At 40.1% G+C, this 24,031-nt stretch overlaps 1 protein-coding gene across 1 annotated transcript in view; it reads left to right on the top strand.

Annotated features, from left to right (window-relative positions):
* The window catches only part of LOC122863122 (interphotoreceptor matrix proteoglycan 1-like), a 67,900-nt gene that overhangs the window by 26,654 nt on the left and 17,215 nt on the right, over positions 1 to 24,031 (top strand). Inside the window, 9 exon segments of the mRNA XM_044169271.1 lie at positions 1,127 to 1,297; positions 3,213 to 3,271; positions 6,686 to 6,706; positions 10,057 to 10,250; positions 10,517 to 10,572; positions 11,583 to 13,535; positions 13,538 to 14,297; positions 14,715 to 15,415; positions 22,989 to 23,208. Of these exon segments, the coding sequence (XP_044025206.1) occupies positions 1,127 to 1,297; positions 3,213 to 3,271; positions 6,686 to 6,706; positions 10,057 to 10,250; positions 10,517 to 10,572; positions 11,583 to 13,535; positions 13,538 to 14,297; positions 14,715 to 15,415; positions 22,989 to 23,208 (4,135 nt within the window).

Below are 24,031 nucleotides of genomic sequence, written 5' to 3'. Positions count from 1 at the left end.
CTAAAAACATAACCTGCTCGTTGAAGGCAATGCAAAAAAAAATAAATAAATAAATAAATAAAAGTTAGGTTACTGACCTAAAGCAAATGAAAGGAAACCATTGGCTGCCTGGAAGTCAGGAAAAACCTGACCTCCAGTGCGGTCCTACAAGTAACTTTGGAAAACCAACTTTGCAAAAACCTTGAAAAAGTGTAAATAAACAAAAGCTGCCCAGTTAAAGTAATAAATGTAACTGGACTTCAGTACTTCCATCGTTTGAGATTGATCATGTGACCTTCCACACACAGGAAGGGGTCTCAGGAGGGGGTCTCTGCAGGTTGCAGGTTGTCCTCTAGTTCACTGACAGCTTTCTAACAGTGAGGACACTTTTTACCTGCTGCAGGTAACAAGGACTTATGTAGCGGTCGCCCAGCTGGTGCTGTTCCTGCTCTGAAGTTCAGTCCAGGCTCTCAGTGCGTTTGTTTGTTCCAGCAGCAGATGGTTGCAGCAGTGCGTCGAATCTTTCCAGAGATAATTACTGCGTTCGCCTGTCTGTGAATGATTGGGTTTGTACTGAAGGAGTTCATTTTAGTTCGGGGGGAAAAGGTAAAAAAGCTGTACCTGAGCTTTGACATTGAATTCCTTTAAAGATGTTCCAGATGCAGGTTTGGTGAAAATGCTGTAATTTTGTCGAACAGCGCTGAAATTGCTGACTGAAATTACCAGAATAATTGGACTTTTTGCTGTCACTCATTTTATAAGAAGAGGGTTATTACTCTTTTCACCCCACACAACTTTCTTGAGCCAAACTGACGAGTGAATGTTGAAATATGTAGCTGACATTTCTATCATAGGAATTTTGCACTGTGTGACGTATCCAGGACGTTTCAGGACATTTAGTTAATCTGTGTGTTCTGGTGTCGGAAGTGGAAAGAACATTTATTTCGTCCCTTATTTCGTTATCCTACGTGAGACATTTGGCGCTGAAACGCAAAGGACATCACGAGTATCAATGTCAACGCTACTGAATTTCACAAATAGGTAGTTTTTGGGGGGACAACAGGCTGAATCTGGTTTGCTCTGTTTTAAAGCTGACACAAAGCCGGTGTATTTTCATAGAAAAATAAGTGAAAGATGTTGTTCACAGCAGTGGGGAGCAGACCTGAAGGACTCGGAGCTTCCTAATGTGGTCCCTGAGAATCCGGTGGAGCAGATCGTGGAGTTCAGTATCGACCTGGTGGATCCAGGTTACAGAGAGCTGCTGGATGATCCAGACTCCCCTCAGTACATCGACCTGGCCCAACACCTGCAGGACCAGGTAGGACTTTTGTGTTTTTACTTTTATTCTGTGGTCTGGGCATGTTTATCTATATAAAGTTCATCTATTTTTATCAAGGTTTTATGCACAAACTCATATTTTAACGCCACTATGTGTGATTATATCATCTTTCTAATTATTCTGTTGAGATACGTAGTTGTTTGTAGAAAAATGAGACACTCCTGATGAAAACCGTGGCTGTTTGCTCTCTGTTGATACTACCACTGGGAGTTGCTAATGTCAGAAAGTTCTACACATCGTGGCTTGAAGAAAACTACCTACCTGAAATCAGAATGGAAAGGAAACTAGATATCAGCTATCAGCTACCCGCTACAGCGCCGCTTACTTTTCCAAACAAAACACATGGAAGGCAACCACCTCTTTTTCTCAATCGTTTCAAATTCAAATGCAATTTTTGGGGCTTACCTGGACCCTCGTTTGGAAATTTAGCCACAGCTACAAAGCTGACCTCGTCCCGTCTGATGATGTTACAACCAAGATTTCAAGGTAGCTTGGCAAGTTACGCGTGCCCCCTGAAACCAGGTTTTAGGTAAGTTGTGCGTTCACATTTGGAAAGGTGACAAATGTGTTATTGTTTTTTTTTTTTTTGGGTGGAGGGGGCATTTCTGCTTTATGGGACAGTGATAGTAGAGAGAGACAGGAAAGGCAAGAGAGAGAGAGGGGATGACATGCAGCAAGGGGCCCGGACTCGAACCAGGTTCGCTGCGGTAAGGACTCAGCCTTGATATGCGGTACGCGCTCTACCAGGTGAGCTACCGGGGCTCTCCGGGAAGGTGACAAAATTAAGTACACTAAAAAAGTCAGACTAAAACACAGCCGATTGTTTTGAGTGTGCTGTTTAATGTACAAAGCAAAACATTGAAAGTATTTAATCTTTGAAGAAACATTTTTGCTTTCTCTTTAAGTTTAATTTGCAGCGACGTTTCAAAGTCACAGACTGATTGCTGTTCGTCATGTATTGTAAATTATTAGTACAAAACAGTAAAGTGATTTTTTTTTGTATAATATCTGCAAAAACCGTACACTATCAAAGCTTATATATATATATAAGTGCAAACAATTAGTATGTAGCCAGTGTGCTGCATTAGCCTGGTGAGCTAATGGTCATTAATGGATAAAATAAAGCAAAAATGTAGCATTGGGTCAGGTTCGGGTTTCAAAATACCGGTCATGTTGAGTCGACGCAGGTGCAGGTGCGGGCAGAGTTCGGGTCTCAGTCTTCACAAAGACGGCTTCGCCCAGGACGATGAGAGTAGTATCAGTAACCTGTGTTGGTCATAACAGCAGCTATTAGCAGTATTTTCCTCCCTCTTTTTGTAATGTTCGGAGTATTGTCCTCTGCCTGATCCACCATATTGATCACTACCTGCCACAGTCTACATGAGTCTCTTCTCTCTGTGATAGTAAAGAAGCTTACATCAGAGGGCCGTAAGGTCAGGGCCAGAAAGAGAGAGAGATTACCCACAGTCCTCTCTTTCTGCAAGTGTTTTCCTTTTTGTTGAGCTCCTCAAAGCTTATGACTAAATCAGAGTCTTGTTGAGAAATTAAGTCCTTCAATGTTATTTCCTCATTAAAAGACTCTTAAAAAGGCATCGGGATCATTTAGAGTTGCACGCGATTCGCAGCAGGATGTTACCTGATGGAGCCCTTAAAGACGATTATGTCATAAGAGCGTCCAGGTGCTTAACTCGCCCAAAGATAGATATCAATGAGGGTTTCCCATTGATGCAATCCTTTTTTTTATACTGACACAATGCCGTCCTGCCAGGATATTAAGAAGCTCCTGTTTGACGGCTCGGAGTTAATTACATTGGCCTCTGCAAAGGGAGGATGATAATGAGCGGCATCTTGACTGATATTTTAGGTATTAAAAGTACTTTCTTTTCTTTTCCAGATGCAGCATGTTTTTGACAAACTTCCAGGATTTAAAACCATCCATGTGCTGGGAATCAGGTAAGTCCTGAGCATGAAAGGGTTTGAGTGAGCAGATGATAACGGGGACGCGTGGTTAAAGCGTAATGAAATCTTCACCGTGGCGGCGAGACATTCCACTGAGCCTCGATAATTTCATTAACTTTTAAATGAGCAGATCGTCTGGCATGGACATCCATTTGAATAGATAAGAGGCTGGTTGTCATTGGGACTGAGTCAGATGCAGATGAGGTGAATGTTTTCGTGCCATGACTAACTAGACAGAATAGAAAAGCAGATTTTTTTTTTTCTTGCTCTGCTTTTCAGGAGAAGCGGAATTGAAGGCAGGATGTATATTCACAGTAATATAACCACCAATGACGAAGAAAATGTTTTTTTTTTAATCCTTAGAATGAATAGCTACATTTCCTGTCTATTCAGAAATGGTTACTTAACAACAGTATAACCAGAAATTAATCAGGAATTTAACACAGTGTTTCTTAAAAATACAACAAATTTTGAATGAATGATAACGAAAGAAATTGCTGCATTTTTCCTAAACAAGAATAGTTTGGGGGGGTTCAGGTTAAAGGAAAATCTGTCTAAGTGGATGGCTGCATTTCCTCTTGATATTCTGTAATGGTAGGCTAAAAAATATTGACATTTTGAATTGTGTAGTTAACAAAGTTTACAAAATTTTTCCTAATAAAATTTTGTGGAGAAAATGTCAAAACTGGCACCAGTGAACAACCAATAATGACAAAAGTGCTGAGAAATACAATGTACAATACAATGAGAAATAAAACTAGAAGTAGCTTTGTCTTTTGCTTTTCAAAAGATAGTAGTAGTAGTAGTACGGACGGCTACATTTCCCATCTCTATTCAGTAATGATGGCGTCGATGAAGAAAATGTTGAGAAATTAGTTTAAAAACTTTTTTTTGAAAGGTTTAGAAAACAAAATCACTGCATCTTTCCTAACTATAATAGTTAAAGGGTTTCACGGCTTAAAAACGGACACCATGGATCGCTGCATTTCCTGTCGATATTCAGTAATGAGTAGCATAGCTTCTGATGATAAAGAAAATGTTGAGAAATTAGGAATTTATTGAGTTTTTAAAAAACTGATTTTGAATTATTTAAAAAACAAAATACCTGCATTTTTCAAAATAAAGGACTGAAACAACAGTTTCAAGGTTTAAAGTTAAACTGGCTCCAAAGTGAACTACCGATAAATAAATAAATAAATAAATAAATAAATAAATAAAATGTGGAGAATTAAAATGTTGATACATAAAACTGGATGCTAATTTTTGTTCTGCTCTTTAGGAGATCAAAGTAGTATGGATGCATTTCCTGTTAATGTCAGACAACAATAACATAACCTCAGATGATAAAGAAGGTGTTGAGAAATTAGGAATTTAGATCAGTTTCCCTCTAAAACAAAACAAATTTATAACAGTTTAGAAAAAGAATTGCTGTCTTGTTGCTACTAAACAGTCCACACAACAATAGTTTCAGGTTAAACTGAAGAAGAAACTGTCAATCTGTGATGGATGTGTGACTAAAATTAACATCACTGCCTCAAGTCATTTGCAGAGGAAGCATTGCAGCGATGGTATATTTTACTGGTGTCAGTCACTCCTGACACAAACAGATAAACATGTTCCTCATAAATGCAGTTTTTAAATGACATGTAGAAGCATTTAGACTGATGGCTACATGAAGAATTCACTTACTTAAGACTTTTGCTATTTAAAGCTGAATGAATCTGATTTTGAAAAGAGCTCTTTTTTTTTATATGTGCTATTGTCAGCCAGAGTCTAAACAATACTGGTTACTTAACGTGACGCATTTCAGTTTTAATATTTTCGTCTGTGCTCTTCTCACTGGGTTGAAGTGGGCCGGGCATTTTCAGGTTTTCTTGAATCAGAATTTAAGAACATGATAGTCAGGATCTGATAATGGCTGCTGGGTTGTTTGTTTATGTTGTCACGGAGACACTACGGTCAATCAAAATTTGATTTGATGTATCCAGAGGCAAATTAGTTAATTTTATTCTGGTGACCTATTGTTGAACTAGCCTGGTTCCAGACCTCTGAATCGCTGCCTGCATCAAACAGGTCTGGTGGACGTCATCTTTCAGCGCCAGAAAAATGACCACAAAAACAGTGACAAGCCTGGACGATTTGGACGCAGCCGTACAGGTTGTTGAAAATCGACATCTGAGAAATAACTCTTAGATTTTCTTCAACCAGCTTGAAACCAAACGTTAACTTCCCTGAGCAACTGTTACCACGGCTTATGTGTCGACTGAAAATGACGCAGATGGGACGGATGCATCACTCGCTGCTGGTTAGGGCAGAAAAAAACTAAATTAGCCCCAGTCGCAAACAGAAGACGACTAACATGAACAGTCGGGTGAATAATGAAGTGAAAACAATTGCAGTTTAGTCTGATTATCAGCCTTCCTTTATATATACATATACAGTACACCGCTAGAATACTTTACTCAGTGGGGGAATGTAACTAAGCCTTCCTGTCCAGTGAAAACCATGTATCTCCAGATGTGGTGATTTTGGATGTTTGTGATGAACTGAAGGATGAAGAGTTTCCTTTATGTGCTGAGAAAACTCTCCTCCTCCTGAAGCTGAATAAACTCTTTAACCCCCCCTCGGATCAGCTGGAGAACGCATCGTCGCAGAGCTGAAAACAGGCTGTTTCTCTGAGCTCACGAAAAGTTGACTTTTTCGAAATACGTGATGCATTTCTGTAGATGAAACTACCCAACAGGATATAAAGCAGTTAAAATGAGCTCAACCTGAAACATCTGCAGCAGCAAAATGCAACACACACATGAATGCAGCAGGAATATGAATCCAGAAACATCAGATATAATAAAACACTGACAGGAGCGTTTTACTGCACAGTGAGGACTTTTAATTTGGATACTTGCTGATAATACATACTTTTACTTAAGGTTTTCAATGCAGGACTTTTACTTGTAGTGGAGTATTTTCACAGTGTGGTATTAGTACTTTTACTGAAGTAAAGGATCTGAATAATTCTTCCACTGCTGACTTTATTAGTTTGTACTAATGTAATTTGGGTTTTAAAGATTAGATTGTTTTTAACCTTCGGATTTAATGTGACTCTTAATAAAAAAATAAATAATAATAATCAAACATCAGATCCACACAATCCAGATGAAGATTAACATCTCTTTTGATTTTTAAACTCATTGATTGATAACTAAGGATGTTTTGTTTTCTAACTTTAATTGTTGCTTATTTTGTCACAGATGTTATGCTATCGAGAAATAGTTGAGATTTGAAACCAAGTTTTCAAACGCTTAAGTCTATATCTTGTGACTCTTCCTCGCCCTGTTGGTGTTATTCTTCCTGTTTACGTTTTTTATTCCCAGCTCTTATACCTTCTTTTCTTCTCCCCAATGCAAGCGAGACCCAGGACACTGATGGGTAAATTACACAGAGATGAAACATTTCCTGTAGTATCCACCCCCCCCCCTTGTGTGTTTGTGCAGGTTCCTGCCAATATGCAGCTCAGCATTTATTTGGATCTAAGTCAGATGCAGAAAGGAGGATTATTTTACCCAAAACTGTCCAGACAGTTCAATACAAAGTAGAAATTGCAGAGTGACCTGCAAGGGCCAAATAACTGCTGAGATGAGAAGATTTGCACTGTGAATGTCTTTCATGTTAAAGGTTGACACGAAGCGTATGGTGCTGATTGTTTTCCCAAAGTTCGTTAGAGCACTCGGCCTTTCCTCTCATTATCAGAGAAGGCAGGTGAGCAGTGAAACAGGAAGACTTGTGGATACAGTAATTGTCATGCTGCTTCTCCCATTAATTTGCCTTCCCCTGTAGTGTCTGGCGCTGTCACGGCCAATAACACGGAGGCGAGGCCTCAGCGGGAGCTCGTCCTCTAATCTTATGAAGGATTCACAACCCCGCCTGCTTTTGTCTGCTAGACTCCAGCACTCACAGAACAAAGAGAACTACCTCAGAGACACATTTTGTGTAAACTTCTGGGATTATGTACTTTTTTCATTTCAATTAAAAATCATGACAGAGATCAAGAATATGTTTCTGTTGATAACATATTTTGACCCAGAAAATATTTGCGCATTTAGCCAAAACAATAGTTTTCGGGGGTGTTTGTGCAACATGCACATATTTTGTTTTGTCAGTTTGGTTTCTAGTCAGTTGTGAGACAAGATGAAGTGCGTACAGAAGTTAAAAACACTTATACCTGACTCTGCAGTTCTCCTCAGCGTTTTAGCATCTTTTAGCTCATTGTTTTGGTTTTAAGACCCGAAATGTACTGCGTTGGTTCAGTCTCAGCACTGTCATCAACCTAGCTGTTTTCAGCAAACAAACTCTGATAAACTGAGCACCAACAGCATGGATGGTAACGTTGCTCGTTGTCTGCTGGGTGTGTAAACAGGCAACTGTTTGCTAACATGATAATATGTCAATGTTGTGTTTACAGCTTGTTCATCTCTTCTAATTTATTTAACTCGTTATTATAAGTGTGTGTTTATCGCTTGACATGGTAGTAGCAGGCTTGCTATCTCTCCGAAGTTGAGGCTTGTGATGCAAAACACGACATTGCTTTCTGTTTTCTTACAAATACAATTCATTGAACTGAATTAAATGGTGACTGTACCTGAAGAGATAGCTTGTAAACATGGAAGCAGAAGAAATTTGCATTTGGTGCTGTAAAGAAAAGACCAGCAAGTAAAGGTTGGAAATTCAGAGAGAGTAGAGTAGTGTAGTGGAGTAGTTGAAGACAAAGAGAGGAGATGATACTTTTCTAACATGAAGTGCATATACCTGAAGCTGAAAGAAGTGGTCAACCAATCAGATGATAAAGTAAATGGTGCAAGATCAGAGGAGGAAGTAGTAGGACATAGGACATGGTTGCAAAAATGGAAAAATCTGATCTATTAAAGCTGCATTAATTGATTTTTGGCCACCTAGGGTTAGAAGAACTCCATACCAAGCTGACAAACAGCCCTGAAAAACATTATGAAGTTGTTAGTGAACAGCTGCCTGTCTACAGTAAAAGTAAAAGGGCGCTCGTTCAGTGCACTGTATGAATGTACTGTATTCCAAATCTTTGGTCCTATTCTCATTAAGCGGTCGCACACAATGTTATCTTTTTTTTTAAAAACTTTTTGTTGTTGTTCAGCCAATATAACAAACAAAGGAGTTCCTCTTCTTGCTTTCCTGAGGTCGCCATCATGTTTTCTAGTGTGCATGTTTGGGATGTGTCTGCATACGTATATTCCCGGATTGTAGTATCATGTATAGAAGTGCGTCTGCGGTCCATGTCCGTCCTGGAGTATGATCAAGGCGTAAGTCCAATATTCACTCTCCTTTCAGCTCTGGTTTGGTCTCCACCAACTCCTGAGGAAAAAACTCTGGCTCTTTAGCTGCTAAATGTTCCACTTTCTGTACCAGCTAGTCTCTAACTGTGTCTGTCTGCTGTTCAGAGCTTGTTTGATGAAAACAGCAGCCTGCTGCTGCTGGAAACACTGAGTGTGAACCAGACAGGAAATCTGCCATAAAAATCAAAACTATTAGCTGAAAAGGCTAAAAGGCTCCATAGAGCTGCAGAGTTAGTGACTTTCTGTGGGTGAAGTAGTTTTTTGAGTCATTGGTAATATAAAAAAATATTGATTAGTGGAGCTTTAAGGTGTTGAGATCATCTAGGAAAGGAAGGTAGTGGGGAGGGTTTTGAAACCAGACAAAGAGGTAGGGGAAAAAAGCCAAGGAGTGCTGTTTTGTACATCAGATAAAAGAAAAGAGTTCTTTGATACGTACACATAAAAAGACAAAAGGGAGAGTATAAAGCTGTTTTGCTTGTATTCAGGAAGGTTGATCTCCCCTGAAGAATAATTTAAGGCACATTTCTCTGCTTGAGGATTTAAAAAGCCTTTTAATATGTGGGTTGCACCCACATGCTACCACCGCCTGCCTTCATCAGATCAAAAATAAGAACAAAGAAAAGGTCGACTTAGATGCTTTCAATACATGCTGGGTGACGACATGATTGGCAACAGGTCTAGACACACACTACCTGTTGCCCTTTAAATTGACTTACATTAAGTCTAAATGGAAGAAGTCAGTAAAATTCAGGATACTAGCCTCCTATAGAGAGGCGACAGGGTGTGTGTTTACAGAAATGGGACACAGACAGCTTTGTCTGTAGTAGACCTGATTGAGTTTGGAATAAAGTGATGCATTGGATGTTTTAGATGCAGAACCACCGTTGCAACCTAATGAAGAAGTGCTTTTGTTTGGCAGACATCAGTTCTCACAAAAGCAAGGAAATTCACATCATCGCCATTCTAGTCAGTCACATCTCAGCAAATCAGCTTATTCTCTCTTGATGACTATAGCTGCGCAGAATATTGATGAAGCTTTGATGCAGTCTCTGTTTTTAGTTCTTCTTTTTTTTAAACATACATATCTACAGATATTCATGCCTGGCATAAATGTGCCTGTCCTTACTGCAGCACCACACGACTCTTGATTACCTTTGTTTGTCACCTACCAATCCCTTTAATACAGAGTTATTAACATTTTCAGGACTTGTGACACTGACAAATTAGACTTTATGTATTTTAAGCCACAGAATTAAAAGAACAATAGGTGAGATTTTTACTGGCCAAAAGCACAAAATCACCACAACAGTATGCCTGTATCTGCAGAGGGTTGATATAGATTAGTTGATCAATACAGTTACTGTGAAGAATCAGAGCCATCAACTCTGAATCAGAGAGATAATATCTCCTTTTCAGGCTTGGAGGAATCTCAGTGCACTACTCACTTGTCTTTGAGATTAATTCACCTAAAATCAACTCTGAGAATTCAGAGACAGCGACCGGCACCCCGGAGTCTTCAGCCAACTCTGGCCTCAGGGAAATAGTCGCCAAGGCTTTGCGTGAGGAGGCCTCGCTGCCAGTTGATCTGGACTCACTTAACTTCGAACCAGGTACAGTGGTAACATTGCTTAAGAGATGTTATTGTCACTTTTTATGTTGTAGTTTTCTTTTTTAACTTTGAAATGAATACTAAATGGAAAATACAGTAAATGAAATGGGTTTGCCGCATATTAGAACTATCTGAAATGTCTTGATTGTATAAACCACAACTGTCCACTACAGCAAGCTGGTGGGAAATTTGGACAATTTATGGTATTTGATCCAGCTCATGGATCTCAAGTATTAAAAATGCATTGTGCTACTTTCTTTTTGACAGGAGCAATCCTCCTACCAGCACTGACATCAACCTCTTCAGTAGAAGTAGTGAATGAGGTAAGAGGTTTTGTAATTAAACTAGACTCAGGAATGGAGGATATTTAGATAAACAGTAGTTTCTTTATTTTGCAGTAGTTGTGATTACAGAGAATAAAATAATTTAAAAAGAGTATGAGGAGGTAGCCTGCAATATCTCATGCATAATATAAATTACTAGCATAATATACTGTAACTGTAAAGCCTTAAAGCTGCATTAATTTACGTTTGACTACTTGGGGGCAGGGAGATTCCAAAACAAACCCAGAGAAATGCAGCTTTATATATTATTGGCCTATTAAATTTTTATGGCTAACAAATTAGCAAACAACTACCTACTTACACAGGACTTTATAATCTGTACAGCATATGACACCCTCTATCCTTAGACCCTCAATTCTAAGGAACCCCCCGCATCCAATAACTTTACCCAGGGGGTAAAAAAAAAAGAGCAAAAAATGTGCTCAAATAATGCTATAAGAAGCGTAGAGCTGCAGATTTAGTTGATTCTCAGTGGGATTGGCACCACAAAGTGGCACTTTTACATTCAGTGTTAGAAGAAAAACAAAATCACATAATACACAGTGGTTAAGAGTTATTTTACAAGTCCTGTAATTTCCTAATAATTTCCCAGGAAGTTTCTGGAAGGAACAATGCAGTTTGATTCTAATTTCAGGGAAAATAGAGACAATATTTAGAGAATTGTGCTATTAATATATTGGTTATGTGAGCAATTAATTGGAAGTGTACCAGTTATACACTGTCTCCATTTTCCCTATAACTAGTACCAAATTACATAAGTCTTTCTAAAAACCTTCAAAAGAATTTATAGTTTAAAAATTTGCTCCTTTTTTAAGATATAACAAAACCAAGGGACCCATAAAAGAATCTTACTTATACTGACCTTGAATAAAATTAGCTTTTGAGTTAAGGTTTTGGAATGCAAAATCAAATGCAATGTCACTGACAACCAACAACCTTTGCAACCTTTTTCATTGCATTAATCATGTCATATATCCATCTCTCCACAGTCAATTGAGCCTGATTCACACAACGAGTTTGAAGTTTTCACTGATGAGCCTGAAGTTGATAAACCTCGGCTGGTGGTTCCCCTCACACCCATGGAGAAGGAAAATGCCCTCGTGACCCTGCTAGATCCCACGGCTGTCCCAGATGACGAGACAACGGCAGTGACTGGTGGGATGGCAGAGAGCAGCGATCATTCCCCGGCCTCAGAGGATATTACTGATGAGTCAGAGGCAATTTTTGTGAGTGAGCCTGAACCATCAAATGAAGAAGGGGAGGAAGAAGAATTGCTGATCATTACACATGAGATTGAAACAATTCATCATGACGAAACCGGTGAACTTGTGAGACACTACATCCCCACCCCTCCTGTGATTCTCGAGCAGGAGACAGATGCGCCATATGTGAGTCTGTCTCCTAACCTGATATCAGAGGAAGACCTGACTCCTGTTGATGAGGACAGCGAGAATCCTAGTTTGGATGTTGTTACCCCCACCACACAGATTTTATTAACTACAGCTCCTGTTGGAGAGGAGCTGTCTGATTTGGGGCTCCCATTCACAACGCTTTCAGGCATCACAGGCCAACCGCCCACTGAGCCAATAGCGAACCTTAAAGAAGATGCAGAAGTTAATGCTCTTCCAGATGAGGAAGAGGTTGATTTGGGTGTCCCTGGACCTTATGACCCTGGTGAGGTTTTGGTAAAAGAAGCCCAAGATGTTTCAGAGTTGGAAACTGAAGTTGAAATTTTAGAACCAGAGCGAGAGTTAGTGGTGAAACCTGATGAAGTTTTGCAGCCGACACCTGAACAAACTGAAGTTTCTGACCCAGGAGAAGTGTCAGAACCTGGGAAAGAAATAGCTGAATTTTCAGAGCCAGAGGAAGAAGTAGCTGAAGTTTCGGAGCCAGAGGAAGAAGTAGTTGAAGTTTCGGAGCCAGAGGAAGAGTTGGTAGAAAATCAAAAAGAGGTGGTAGCTTTAAAACCAGAAGAAATGGAGGAGAAGGAGCTTGATGAAGTTTCAGAACCAGTTGAGGTTTCAGAGCCAGAAGAATCCGAACCAGAGACAGAACTAGATGATAGTGCAGTTGAGATTTTTAAGGAAGGAGTGGAAGAGGGAGTGGAAATTTTGCAACTCGAAAAGGAAATCATTGAAGTTCCAAGAGAGGTAAAAGAGGAACCAGAACAAAGCATATTTGAGGTGTCAAATTCAGGTCCAGAACCGGAGAAAGATGAGGTTTCAGAACAAGCTCCAGAAGCAGAGGAAGAGTCAGAACTCGGTGGGGATGTAGATGAGGTTACTGAACAAGAAGAAGAGATGGTTGAATCTGCAAGATCAGAAGAAACTGCACCTGAAGTCTCAGAGGAAACGGCACCTGAATCCCCCGAGGAAACGGCACCTGAATCCCCCGAGGAAACGGCACCTGAATCCCCAGAGGAAACGGCACATGAATCCCCAGAGGAAACGGCACCTGAAGTCCCCGAGGAAACGGCACCTGAAGTCCCCGAGGAAACGGCACCTGACGTCCCCGAGGAAACGGCACCTGACGTCCCCGAGGAAACGGCACCTGACGTCCCCGAGGAAACGGCACCTGACGTCCCCGAGGAAACGGCACCTGACGTCCCCGAGGAAACGGCACCTGACGTCCCCGAGGAAACGGCACCTGACGTTTCTGAACTGGAAGCAGAGATAGTTGAGGAGGAAGCTGAGGTTCCAGAACCAGAGGATGAGGTTGTAAAATCAGAGGAGGAAGTGGTGGAGATTTCGGAAGTAGAAGAAGTTGTCGAAACTCCAGCGCCAGGTGAAGGTGTGGTTGACGTATTGGAACCAGCATCTGAACCAGAATCAGGGCCAGAACAGGAAGGGCATGTAACTGAAGTGACAGAAACACGAAATGAGGTAGTTGAGGCTGCAGAATCAGAGGAGGAGCCAGAAAAGGTTTCAGAACCAAGTGAAGAAGTGGTAGAGGTTGTAAAGATAGCTTCAGAACCAGGGAAAGAATCAGAAGAAATACCAATGTACCACAACTAGAGGAGGATGTAGTTGAGGATGTAAAATCAAAGGAAGAAGTGGTTGCGGTTCCAATACTGAAGAAAGAGCCCGTGAACATTTCGGACCCGCAACTGCCACCACAAGGTGGAAAAGAGGAAGCTGATGTTTTTGAGGAAAAACAAGAGAAGGTAGTTGAGAATCCAGAGGAAACATCAGAACCAGGGGAAGGCACAGATCATGTTATACCACCAACAAAAGAGTTACCTGGGGTTTCCAAGCCAGAATCAGAAGAGGAAGTAGTAGTTGATGTCCCAGAACCTAATCCAGAGGAGGAGGAGGGGATATTTGAGATTTTAGAGCCAGAACCCGAGGATTATGTTACTGAGCCGCCAGCTGAATCAATTAAAATCCTTCGCCCCTTGGACGGCAGGGGAAATCTTCACTTTGGAGATGAGGATTCTGTTCAGGTTGTTGAAGATAACAAGTTCCTTCAACCAGTCAGACCGGACTATCACCAGCCACATGAGGAAGATAACTTACCCATCAAACCAATAGACATCCAACATTCTGAAGAAGATGTAGTTGAACCTGATCCTGAATATCCCATTATCGATGACTTTTACATCGAGGAGGATGTTGATAGTGTAGACACACAAGTGGAGAGTGACACTGGTGCCGTCACAACCACACCAACATCAAAGAGTGATCAAACAACCTCTGATATTGCAGGTGAGGAACAGGCATTAGTTGCTGTGCAGAGCATGAAATATTATGTGATTAAAGGCAGGTAATGTTAATAGAGTCATTCACTGACATTACAGCAGATAATTAAAGATCCTGTGACATATTAATATTCTATTTTTAGGGCTGCACGCCTGCTGAAATGTGATCTCCTTTTTATTTATTTGAAATACAGCAAACACAAGCCATTTGACTCTTCATTACTTCTGGATCATTTCAGAAACTAAGGAATAACATCTAGGATATTATATCAATGCAAAAGTGGGGATTCAAACTGAAAATTCAGCATGAAGCAGTTTGAATGTATTATGTATACTTCACTCAGCAGGCACATTTTTGTAATTTGTGGAAATCCTTTGTGAGCACTCATGACTTAATTCAGCCTTTTTGCCTGACATTTCAAAGAGGTGACAGCTCCAGACAAGCACGACACATCAGAGGGCACTGAAGTCACAGAGGACTTGCCGGAGGAGACACAAGAAAGTGATTCATCCCCAGAAAGAGACATCAGTGTAACGGCAGCACCGGTTTCAGACTTCTTCCCTACACCTCCAGCAACTTCTGTCGATGTGTCTGAAGTGTCCTCACCCAGCCCAACTATAGACTCTGGACTCTTTGACGTAGCAGAGCAATCTGTAATCTCCTCTGCTCCTGAGTCTTCAGAGGATGATAGCACAGAGCCAGAGGCAGAGTCGGAGCAAAGTGAGCCAGCCGTCGTCATTATCGATGAAGACTTGGAAGAGGCAGTGCAGAAAGGAGGTGAAAGCCAAACCAGCCCTCCAGCAGCTATCGAAGACGCCATTGACGAGGTTGTAAAGGACCTGGCAGTGGAGCTGGATCAAACGGACGTAGCAACCACGGAGGCAAATGAGCTGCTGGACGAGGGGAGTGGCTTCCTACCTGTGGGTGAGGAACGCACCACTGTCAGCGTCACAGCCCCGCCTCCAGTGAGATACCTGACCACACCCTCCATGACCAAAGCCAGCCAGGGCAGGGAGCTGGTGGTATTCTTCAGCCTGCGCGTCACCAACATGGACTTCTCTGAGGACCTCTTCAACAAGACGTCTTCAGAGTACAGATCCCTGGAGAACACCTTCTTAGACGTGGTGAGTAGGAAAACTAAAAGCTTGAGTACAGTAATTTTTAAGAACTGGGACATCACTAGCACTTTAAAAAGAGTATTTTTGGTTGAAAAATTAAGGTAATCTAAGCTTTAACAGTAATCAGTATTTTAAACTACAGCATTGAATTTTATATTATATCTCAAATATATCTGATTTTATATAATTGAATATCCACACTACCCAAAAGAACCTTTTTTTGAATCTAGTTTTTAATAATTTCAATTGAAAAAAAGGTTAAATGTTTAAAGACAATTTTGAAATTTGGTAAGACACATTTAAAATATTATGGTTTTTGTCAGCACCATCATATATTCTAAAGATCTAACTTAAATCATGAAACTCTGAGGACCCATTTACAGCCTCCTAGTTTAGCCTCTAGTATTGCAAGCTTTGTAAGTTTTTGTATATTTCATTTTGATATGTTTGGTATTAAGGATAATAATTTAAAGCATGACTCTAATAGTTGAAAAGAAATCTTAGTGTAATCTTCATTCAGAACTTGAATGGTGATTCTGAACAGTTAATTTCTGAAGTTATTTGCCAATTACCCTTCACCACCCACCCATGCCTCCACCTAAAGAATAAAACAAACCATTTTTGATTGTTGGATCCATGAGATTCACGTTTTCAAGGATTATTATTATTTCATTGTTGGACTGCCAGACTGCTTTGAAGGTAGAGAGACACTCCTGGATTATTTTTGGATATTGTTTTTCACTATATATGTATATTACAAGTTCATGTTAAAGTAACTGTTCATAGTACTAGTGTCCTTTGGGAGCTAGCATCTGAAAACATGAATAACTTAGACTGTGTGTTGGGATTTTTTACCAAGCAACTAAATCTAACTTATTTCCAAAGCTTTCAACCTTTGTGACCTTCCCCTATGAATTTCATTATGACTTGACAGGAAACTTGAAGACAATTAATGAACATGAGCAGCTGCCCTGTTCATTTGCAGCTTTGTTTTCATTCTGAAAGAGTTCTCCAGAAGCCCTCAGTCAGACCTGCAGCTCATTGTGTTGTGAATGGATATGTTTTGTTTTTTTACATGAATAGAGGAAGCGAGAGAATAATTTCAAGCTCAGGCAGGTACACTACAGCCTTCATTTTACCACAAACAATGACTCGGCTAAATTAATGAGGCGGGGAGAACGTGCTATGGGAATATAGTCATGGAAGATGACACTGCTGTGAGTTCTTGTGCATTTACTCTTTGTGAGAGAAATACTAAGATGGTTGCAGCATCAAACAGGCCACCTAAAATCTATTTAACCTTTCAGGTAATCACGTAAAGATATTTGATTGGGTTTGTTTAAGTCTAAAGATAGTAATCAACATCCTTTGGTCAAAATCTTCGATCAAATAATGTCTCAAGAAAGCAGCTCAACTCTTTTTTCTACCACTTTTATCAGCCTAAATACTCAGTGGGATGCTCACACACACTCTCCTTTTAACCTAGTTTTTTATTATTGCCTGTGACTTTCATTTGAATGTAGCTCTGATTAGCACTAAACAAGTGTGTAAATCCCTTCAGTTAGCAGCCAGGCAGCAGTTTAATTTAGATGCCCTTTTGGCTGCTGGTACTCAGCTGGTTTGAATAATTTGGATCAGAGTGGCATCGCTGTGGTTTCTCTGTGCGGTGAGAAGCTTTTCTTTAAATAGAAAACACCCTCTGCACTCATTTGAAGATTTTTCCATTTAAAAATCAGATACCCACAATTGAAAAGACACGAGAACATCTGACAGGAGGAAATAAAATAGGGCTAACTAGTAAGTAACTAATTTTTTTATTATTGAGTAATCTGAGGATTATTTTCTTGATTAATCGATTTGTTTAGTCTTTAACATTTCCAAAAAATGGGAAAATGCCGACGCAATTTCCTAAAGCCCAAGTTAAGGTCGACCAACAGTCCAGAACAGAGATTTTCAGTTTACTGTCACATAAGACAAAGAAAAAGATGGAAATCCTCACAACTGAGAGGGTGAGACCAGTGAGTGTTTCGTATTTGTAGCCACGCTAGCAGTGTGGCACTAGGGATGGCAGTGTCACTCAGTTGGTCCAGACTGAAATATCTCAACAACTATTAGATTGATTGCCATGAAATTTGTTATGCACATTCATGTTCCCCTCAGGATGAATTTTAATACCTGTTTTGATCTTTGATCTTTTTGATGGATTTGTTTTCCAATCTAACTCAATTCATCAATAAACCATACGTACTGGGACGTTCCCAGTGGCCACTATTAGAAGGCCGTGGTTCTACCGGGAAGCTCCCAGGTGTGAATATTAAACAGGCTGAGAAAGATCGTTCACGGTCAGCATATCTTCACTCGATAAATTAAAAAATATATCTTTGAGGGGTTTGTGTTCCTCTGAGCCTCAGCACATATTTTAAACATAACAGCCCTGAAAGAAATCAGACTAAATAAAAATCAATCAGAATATGTACTCTTGTAACCTTGATTAATCTACACATTTATCCTGCATTCAGGCTGTAAATGGAGAGAAAAAAGAGCTGTTTGCTTTAGATGTGCTGAGACTGAAATGCAAACCTATAAGCCGGACTGTGTCCAGGAGCCTGTCTGTTGTTATCAGCCACATTTTACAGCATAAAAACTTGATTCCCTAAAGAATTTCATAACCTGAACGTTTTGTATTAGATGATTTGTGTTACGTGGCAGGAAGAAGAATTTACCTTCTTTTTAAACTGGGCTGCTCTCAGAAGCATCAAAACAAAAACTGAGACTTTCCCTACGACGACAGCATGCTCAATGATCTGCCGCCTGTAGCACTCACGGATCAATGGACTGGCGCTAGCGGGCCCTTAGCCCTCGGGGAAGATGCGGCTAGTTTCTCTGTCCAGTTGCTACCGTGGGCCCCTACGCGGCTACCCTCGCTCACTGGCCTCGTCTCTGACTTGAGGCAGCTTTGAGGCTTGTTGAAGGTGAGAGGGGCGCAGGAGGGCCCTCTTATGTGATTCTACCCACTTGCCTAACGTGGACATCGCAAAGAGAGAGACTCCCAAAGGCGCGCCCGTGGCGATTCTCTTTTTATTCGCCTGTTACGGGGCTACGCCCGCGGTGGAGCGCTACTGCGAGCCCACAAACCTGCCCCGATCACTCCATCAGAATTTAAACCCCTAACCAATTGACTCCCAACAGTTATGAGGCTTCACCAGATCCGAACACCTGGTCGGTCTGGGGAGGGGTCCCTACACAGGCTCTCTATCCCTAAGGTTAATGGTCCGGTATGTGCCGGAGGCAAATCAGTGGCGATGCCGTAGTGTGGATTGCACTGAAACTTACCTCCCGGGGGCGCCGCGGTGTCCACTTGGAGAACCCTGTCTCTATACGCTTTTGTGAGCTCTCTCCCAGAATAAACTAATCACACAAGGGCTTGTTATGTTTTATGGGATTTTATTCACGCAGTATCACATGGTCTATATAAATGAAAGGTGGAGAACTGGTCTGGCTCTGTTTTCACATGCCTTTTTAATTTAAAGCTTATTTATTTAAAGGGGTATGGTCTTTAGGTGACTGACTACAAAATAAAATAGTTTTTATCACCGTACCAAACGCTGTAGGTGTATGGACCGAAGAGAGAACTGCCACAATGCAGTTTATGTTTAAAGTTTAGACCATTTATAGTGAAACTACATTTCCCTCCAAGACGTATTTTTCAGGAGCTGATTGTGTTGATAGTTAACCCAAAACTCTAAATGAAAACACACAATCTTTCACATCTTTGTCATCAAACCATTCAGTGAGTCCTTTTGTCCTGCTGGAAGGTTTTTGCATTACCCATCTGTATCTTAGATTGCAGGTAACCATAGAAACAATACTGATGCTTTATGTTACGTCATCAAATGACTCACTGGTGAACATAACTGTGGGTTAAACTGACCACAAACACTGGATGAAACACTGTTTTCTTCTGTGCTAAGTGGCCATTGTATAAGCAATGTGATTTAATGCCCCACCATTATACTGTGACCCAGTATAAGAAAATGGACTTGGAGAGGAAATGCTGCTCCACTTCTTCTCAAGGTTCAGCTTTAAATAGAAGAAAGTATATAAAAGTAGCACTAAAGGAAGCAATAAAAAAGGAAAACTAAATTATATTTACAAGGAAGATATACAGTTACACACACACACACACACACACACACACATTATATATAAATAAAATGTTCATAAGAAGACCAACAGAATATTTCCATGTAAATCTTTATTTTCTTACCATTTCTTCTCAAATAAATCCAGTACCAAATAATCACCAGCATGAACAAATAAAGGCCAGGTAAAAAAGATTGAGGAGGGGTGGAATTATCTTAATGTAATGACTCACATGGTAAATTAACATAATGTACATTTCCACAGCACTAATTATATCAGTACAACAACAGAGTCATGTTATACTCCTGCTGAGTTTCTCTTTAACAGAAATACTGTTTTCTTTCACCATTTCATCATCTTTTTATTATTTTTTATCAGTGTAATGCTATTTTTGTTATTATGGGTGTTATTGTTTTATGATTACTACAAAATATAAAAATGCAACGTCATGGGGAACACAAGAACCTGCCATTATACCGTAACAATACAGTTTAATGCGGATAGAAAGCCTACAAAATTCAATATTTAAGATGGCACTGTCCACAAATGTGACCTGGCAGTGTTTTACAACATCTGCGCTGGTGTGATAATGTCAGCAGTAACGGCCCGGTCACACCAGTATTTAAAACAACATCAGTTAATTTCAGTAGAATCTGTGCGATTAATGGAGTCGCTCATTTGGTAAATCTGTGCAGTTTTTTTCACGTCAAGTTCAACTTTGGTGAAGTTTGACACACAAATTTGCATTGTTGACCAATATCAAAGCGTCTCGACGGTGCTGACCTTTGAGGGAACGGAGAGCCGAAGAGTTCAAAGTGAAGGAAGCCATCGTATAGCTTATTAGCTGCGTGTCACCATCCGGTTTTATTTGTCGAAGTATAAACTGCAGACAGTTATGAGACGGAGGCCAGGGTACAACTACATGTCTTGAATAAACTGCGTGAACTTATTGCCGCGTTTGCGACCGAGCTAATGGGCCTGACAAATGACAGTTAGCAAGCTAATTAACTTGGATCATGTTTTTTTAAAATCCCCTTCAGTAACTCTTTATTGAATGAAATGATGAACAATCTTTTCAAAAACTTGTCAGGGGGGAGTAAACGGCCTCGTACAGAGAAAATAGAAAGGAGCTCAGAGAGCTGTTGGGACTGACGAGCGCTAGCATGTTGCAGACTAGGTTAGCGTGTTAGCCGTTAGCTTGGCAGTTGCAGGAGTTCACCAACTAGCTCTGATAATAGTCTCTACGTCGCCAAGCTTCTAGCACCATGTACTTTGCATCAGGGTTGCCAACTTTTGTCAACCAGCTGGAGTGAGATTAAGAATTTTAACAATGACACCGATGAAGCGACCAAATTTGTCAGTAAAACCAAATCTCTGCTCAGTCTCTCAACCGATGCAGGTGACGGGTAGATGCCTTGCTCGTGGGCACTAGGACCACAAGATTTGTTTGTTTAACCCGAGGAAACAAACGATCATCCTTTCAGTCACATGCTTATTCTCTGTGTCCTCGGGTCTGCTGCTGTTTATTGCTGACAGCAGTAAAGAAATTAATTCAAACACTGAAACACAGTAATTATCACATGAATAGAATATATTGGCTCAGGTCTGTATATATCGCCTCATTAAAAAACAGTGCTCTCAATCCTTAAGAGACACACATTTTCTGGAAAATTAGCTCAATCAATAAAGGTAATTAGTACGGCCATATCGTAATTAGAGTGTTTCTGTTTTTTCACTTTAATGGTGTGTTTTGCAGAAATATAGCACCTGAGGCTTTTTGGAAGTTAAAGGATTTTGAAAGACAGTAATTTGTTGCTGTGGTGTCTATTTTGAGGTGAGGACTCTCTCTGAAAAAACGACCTTGACAACAGAAAGAATAAGTGGAGGAAATTGATGACTGAAACAAACTGAAGAAACCGTTAGTCATCTCAGCGAGCGGCGTGCTGCCTAACTGCATCTCTTTAGTAAACATAATCACATCTGTGGCAGTCGCTGCCAGTACCACTTATACATGTATTTATCATTTCAAGACACACACACACACACACACACACAGCAGCTACAAAATACCTTTCTTATTTCCGCTTTCATGCAAAAATGACCATAAACATTTGTGAAATGTAGAAAAAAACGTAACGATCCTTGATAAATGTAATTTTATTGAGCTTTAACCCCCTAATATGCAGCTGCCTGACTAGGTGTAAAATCATAAATCATTTGAAACTAAATCTCATGATTTATATCTGTGTAAACATTTTAGGATCCCAATATCACTGTGTGTCAACAGTTGCTTATGTTTTACCCGGATGGCATAAAACTGAAAAATAAAATGAAAAAGGTGAGAATAAACAGCCATTTTTTTTATCTGTTTTTGCCTCTATAAATGTGCTGCATTACTTACTGTAGAGCAGTGACTCCCAACCACAGGTACTTGTAAATTTAATAATAATAATGTTGTAACAAAACATGACATAACAAAACATCATATTTTATAAAATATATTGTGAACCACTGACTAATTCTAACATTTTGATAGTACTAAACTCCAAAGAGTTAACCTTTCAGAAGAGACCAGGACTGTAATTCTTCATCAGCAGGAGCCATTATTAAAATAACGCATTTTGTAGATTGCAGTCTTGGCCGTATGTGTCTGTATCTGATTGGTTCTGGTTTAAAGGAACAGTTCACCCAAATCACCAAAGACATTGCTAGTGCATGCCAACATTACTTTGATCTTTCTCACCACATCTGCAGATACATTGTGGTTCCTTGACATCTGGCTCACTGAGGATTAACTCAACCAGTGAGATGATTTTTTTTTTTTCTCCAAAGCAGCTTTGCCTCTTAGAGATGTTTGTATGATTTTAAAAGCTATTATGTAATCTTTACAACTCTTGAATGACCATAAAACCTTTTAATTCAAGTAAGGAAAACGCCAGAATTCCTTAACAAGTTGGAAAACTAATAAATATGTTGACGTATAGAAAGAAATTAGATTTATTGACCGTTTCATAGCGACCTAACGGAGGAAGCATCGAGTTATTTGTCCTAAGCCGGTTTAGACAGAAGAGATGAAGAGGGGTTTATGATAAGACAATTTAATCGCCCCAAATTCCTATTTATGTTTTTTTTTTTTCTTTTTTTCAGTTTTGTTTGATGCAGTTTCTGTTCTTTTGTAAAGGTTTTTTTAATTTCTGAAAAATTCATTCAGGATGGGGGGAATCTGTAGTTTCTAGAAAACCGTGTAATTTTCTGATTTGATAAATGAAACCAAACACTTGGTCATTAATATCAAATGAACTGTCAAATGTTTAACAGCTTCTTTCCTCGAAGGGATACTCAGTCTCACGTGGCATCAGAGACGTTCAGGATCAGAATTGTTTCAAAGTGACAGAAATGGACTAAAAGAGATTTTACTCTCTGCTTCTGTCTCCAGCTGCTGCCGTTCCTGCAGGCGAACCTGACGGGCTTCAAGAAACTGGAAATTCTTAACTTCAGGAAGGGCAGCATCGTTGTCAACAGCAAGATGAAGTTTGCCAAGTCGGTGCCGTACAACATCACTGAGGCCGTCCACTGCGTCCTGGAGCAGTTCTGCTCCTCCGCCTCCAAGAACCTGCACATCCACATCGACACCCACTCTCTGGATGTTGAACCAGGTACAGTTCACGTTTGAACAGCATGAAACTCTGGCAGTTTCATTTGTAGAAATGTTTTGGAGTGTCTCTTTAAGAGCGCATTTCCACAGGGACAAACATGTCGAAAAGCTGATCTGTGTATCCAGGAATTTGCAATGTTGGGTTCATAAGAATTATCGCAAATTCAACTCGTATCCGCAAAATTCTAGCAGTTTTTCTGGAAAATATGGTCAAAATGAAAGAAAATTAGCCAATTTCAAAATTCAGTTTATTCATCCATAAAAACGAGAAAATTATAGTGCTCAAAATCTAATTATTCAATGTTTTTATTAATGTTATTATTAATTAATCTGGGTGGTATAAAGGAGCAAGTGTGGTCCGACACTTGGGCAGCGATCAGAAGTCAATGTTCTGCCAATCTACCAACGATTTTGGAAACCACATTGAAGGATCCCTGCAAAATGTTTCAGTGTTTTACAGTTCGTTATTATCACATGTTGGGTTGGGTGTGCCGCCCAGCTAAAGACTTCCTGCAGCTCTGTTCACAGTGTGTAGAGAAATATCAGATCATGAAGAAGATACAACTTCATGCCATTGTAATTATTAGACAACAAACACAATTTTGAATAATCATTTCCTACTGAAATGTGTCCATTGTGCCATGTTTTTCAAATAAAACTCATAAATCAACATTGTCAAACCCACAGCCAGTGTGGTCAGCTGGCAGTAAGCATGCTAACAGAATAGCTTGCTAGCTTGCCTACCCCCGTTAGTCAGGTGACCCTCACCTTGCAGGTCGTAGCTGTCTGTCAAGTCTCCTGCTTTTCTTACTGTGACATGTGAA

This window comes from Siniperca chuatsi, linkage group LG16, assembly GCF_020085105.1.
Source record: "Siniperca chuatsi isolate FFG_IHB_CAS linkage group LG16, ASM2008510v1, whole genome shotgun sequence".
Taxonomy (NCBI): domain Eukaryota; kingdom Metazoa; phylum Chordata; class Actinopteri; order Centrarchiformes; family Sinipercidae; genus Siniperca; species Siniperca chuatsi.
This window is presented reverse-complemented; position numbering and strand designations above follow the sequence as displayed.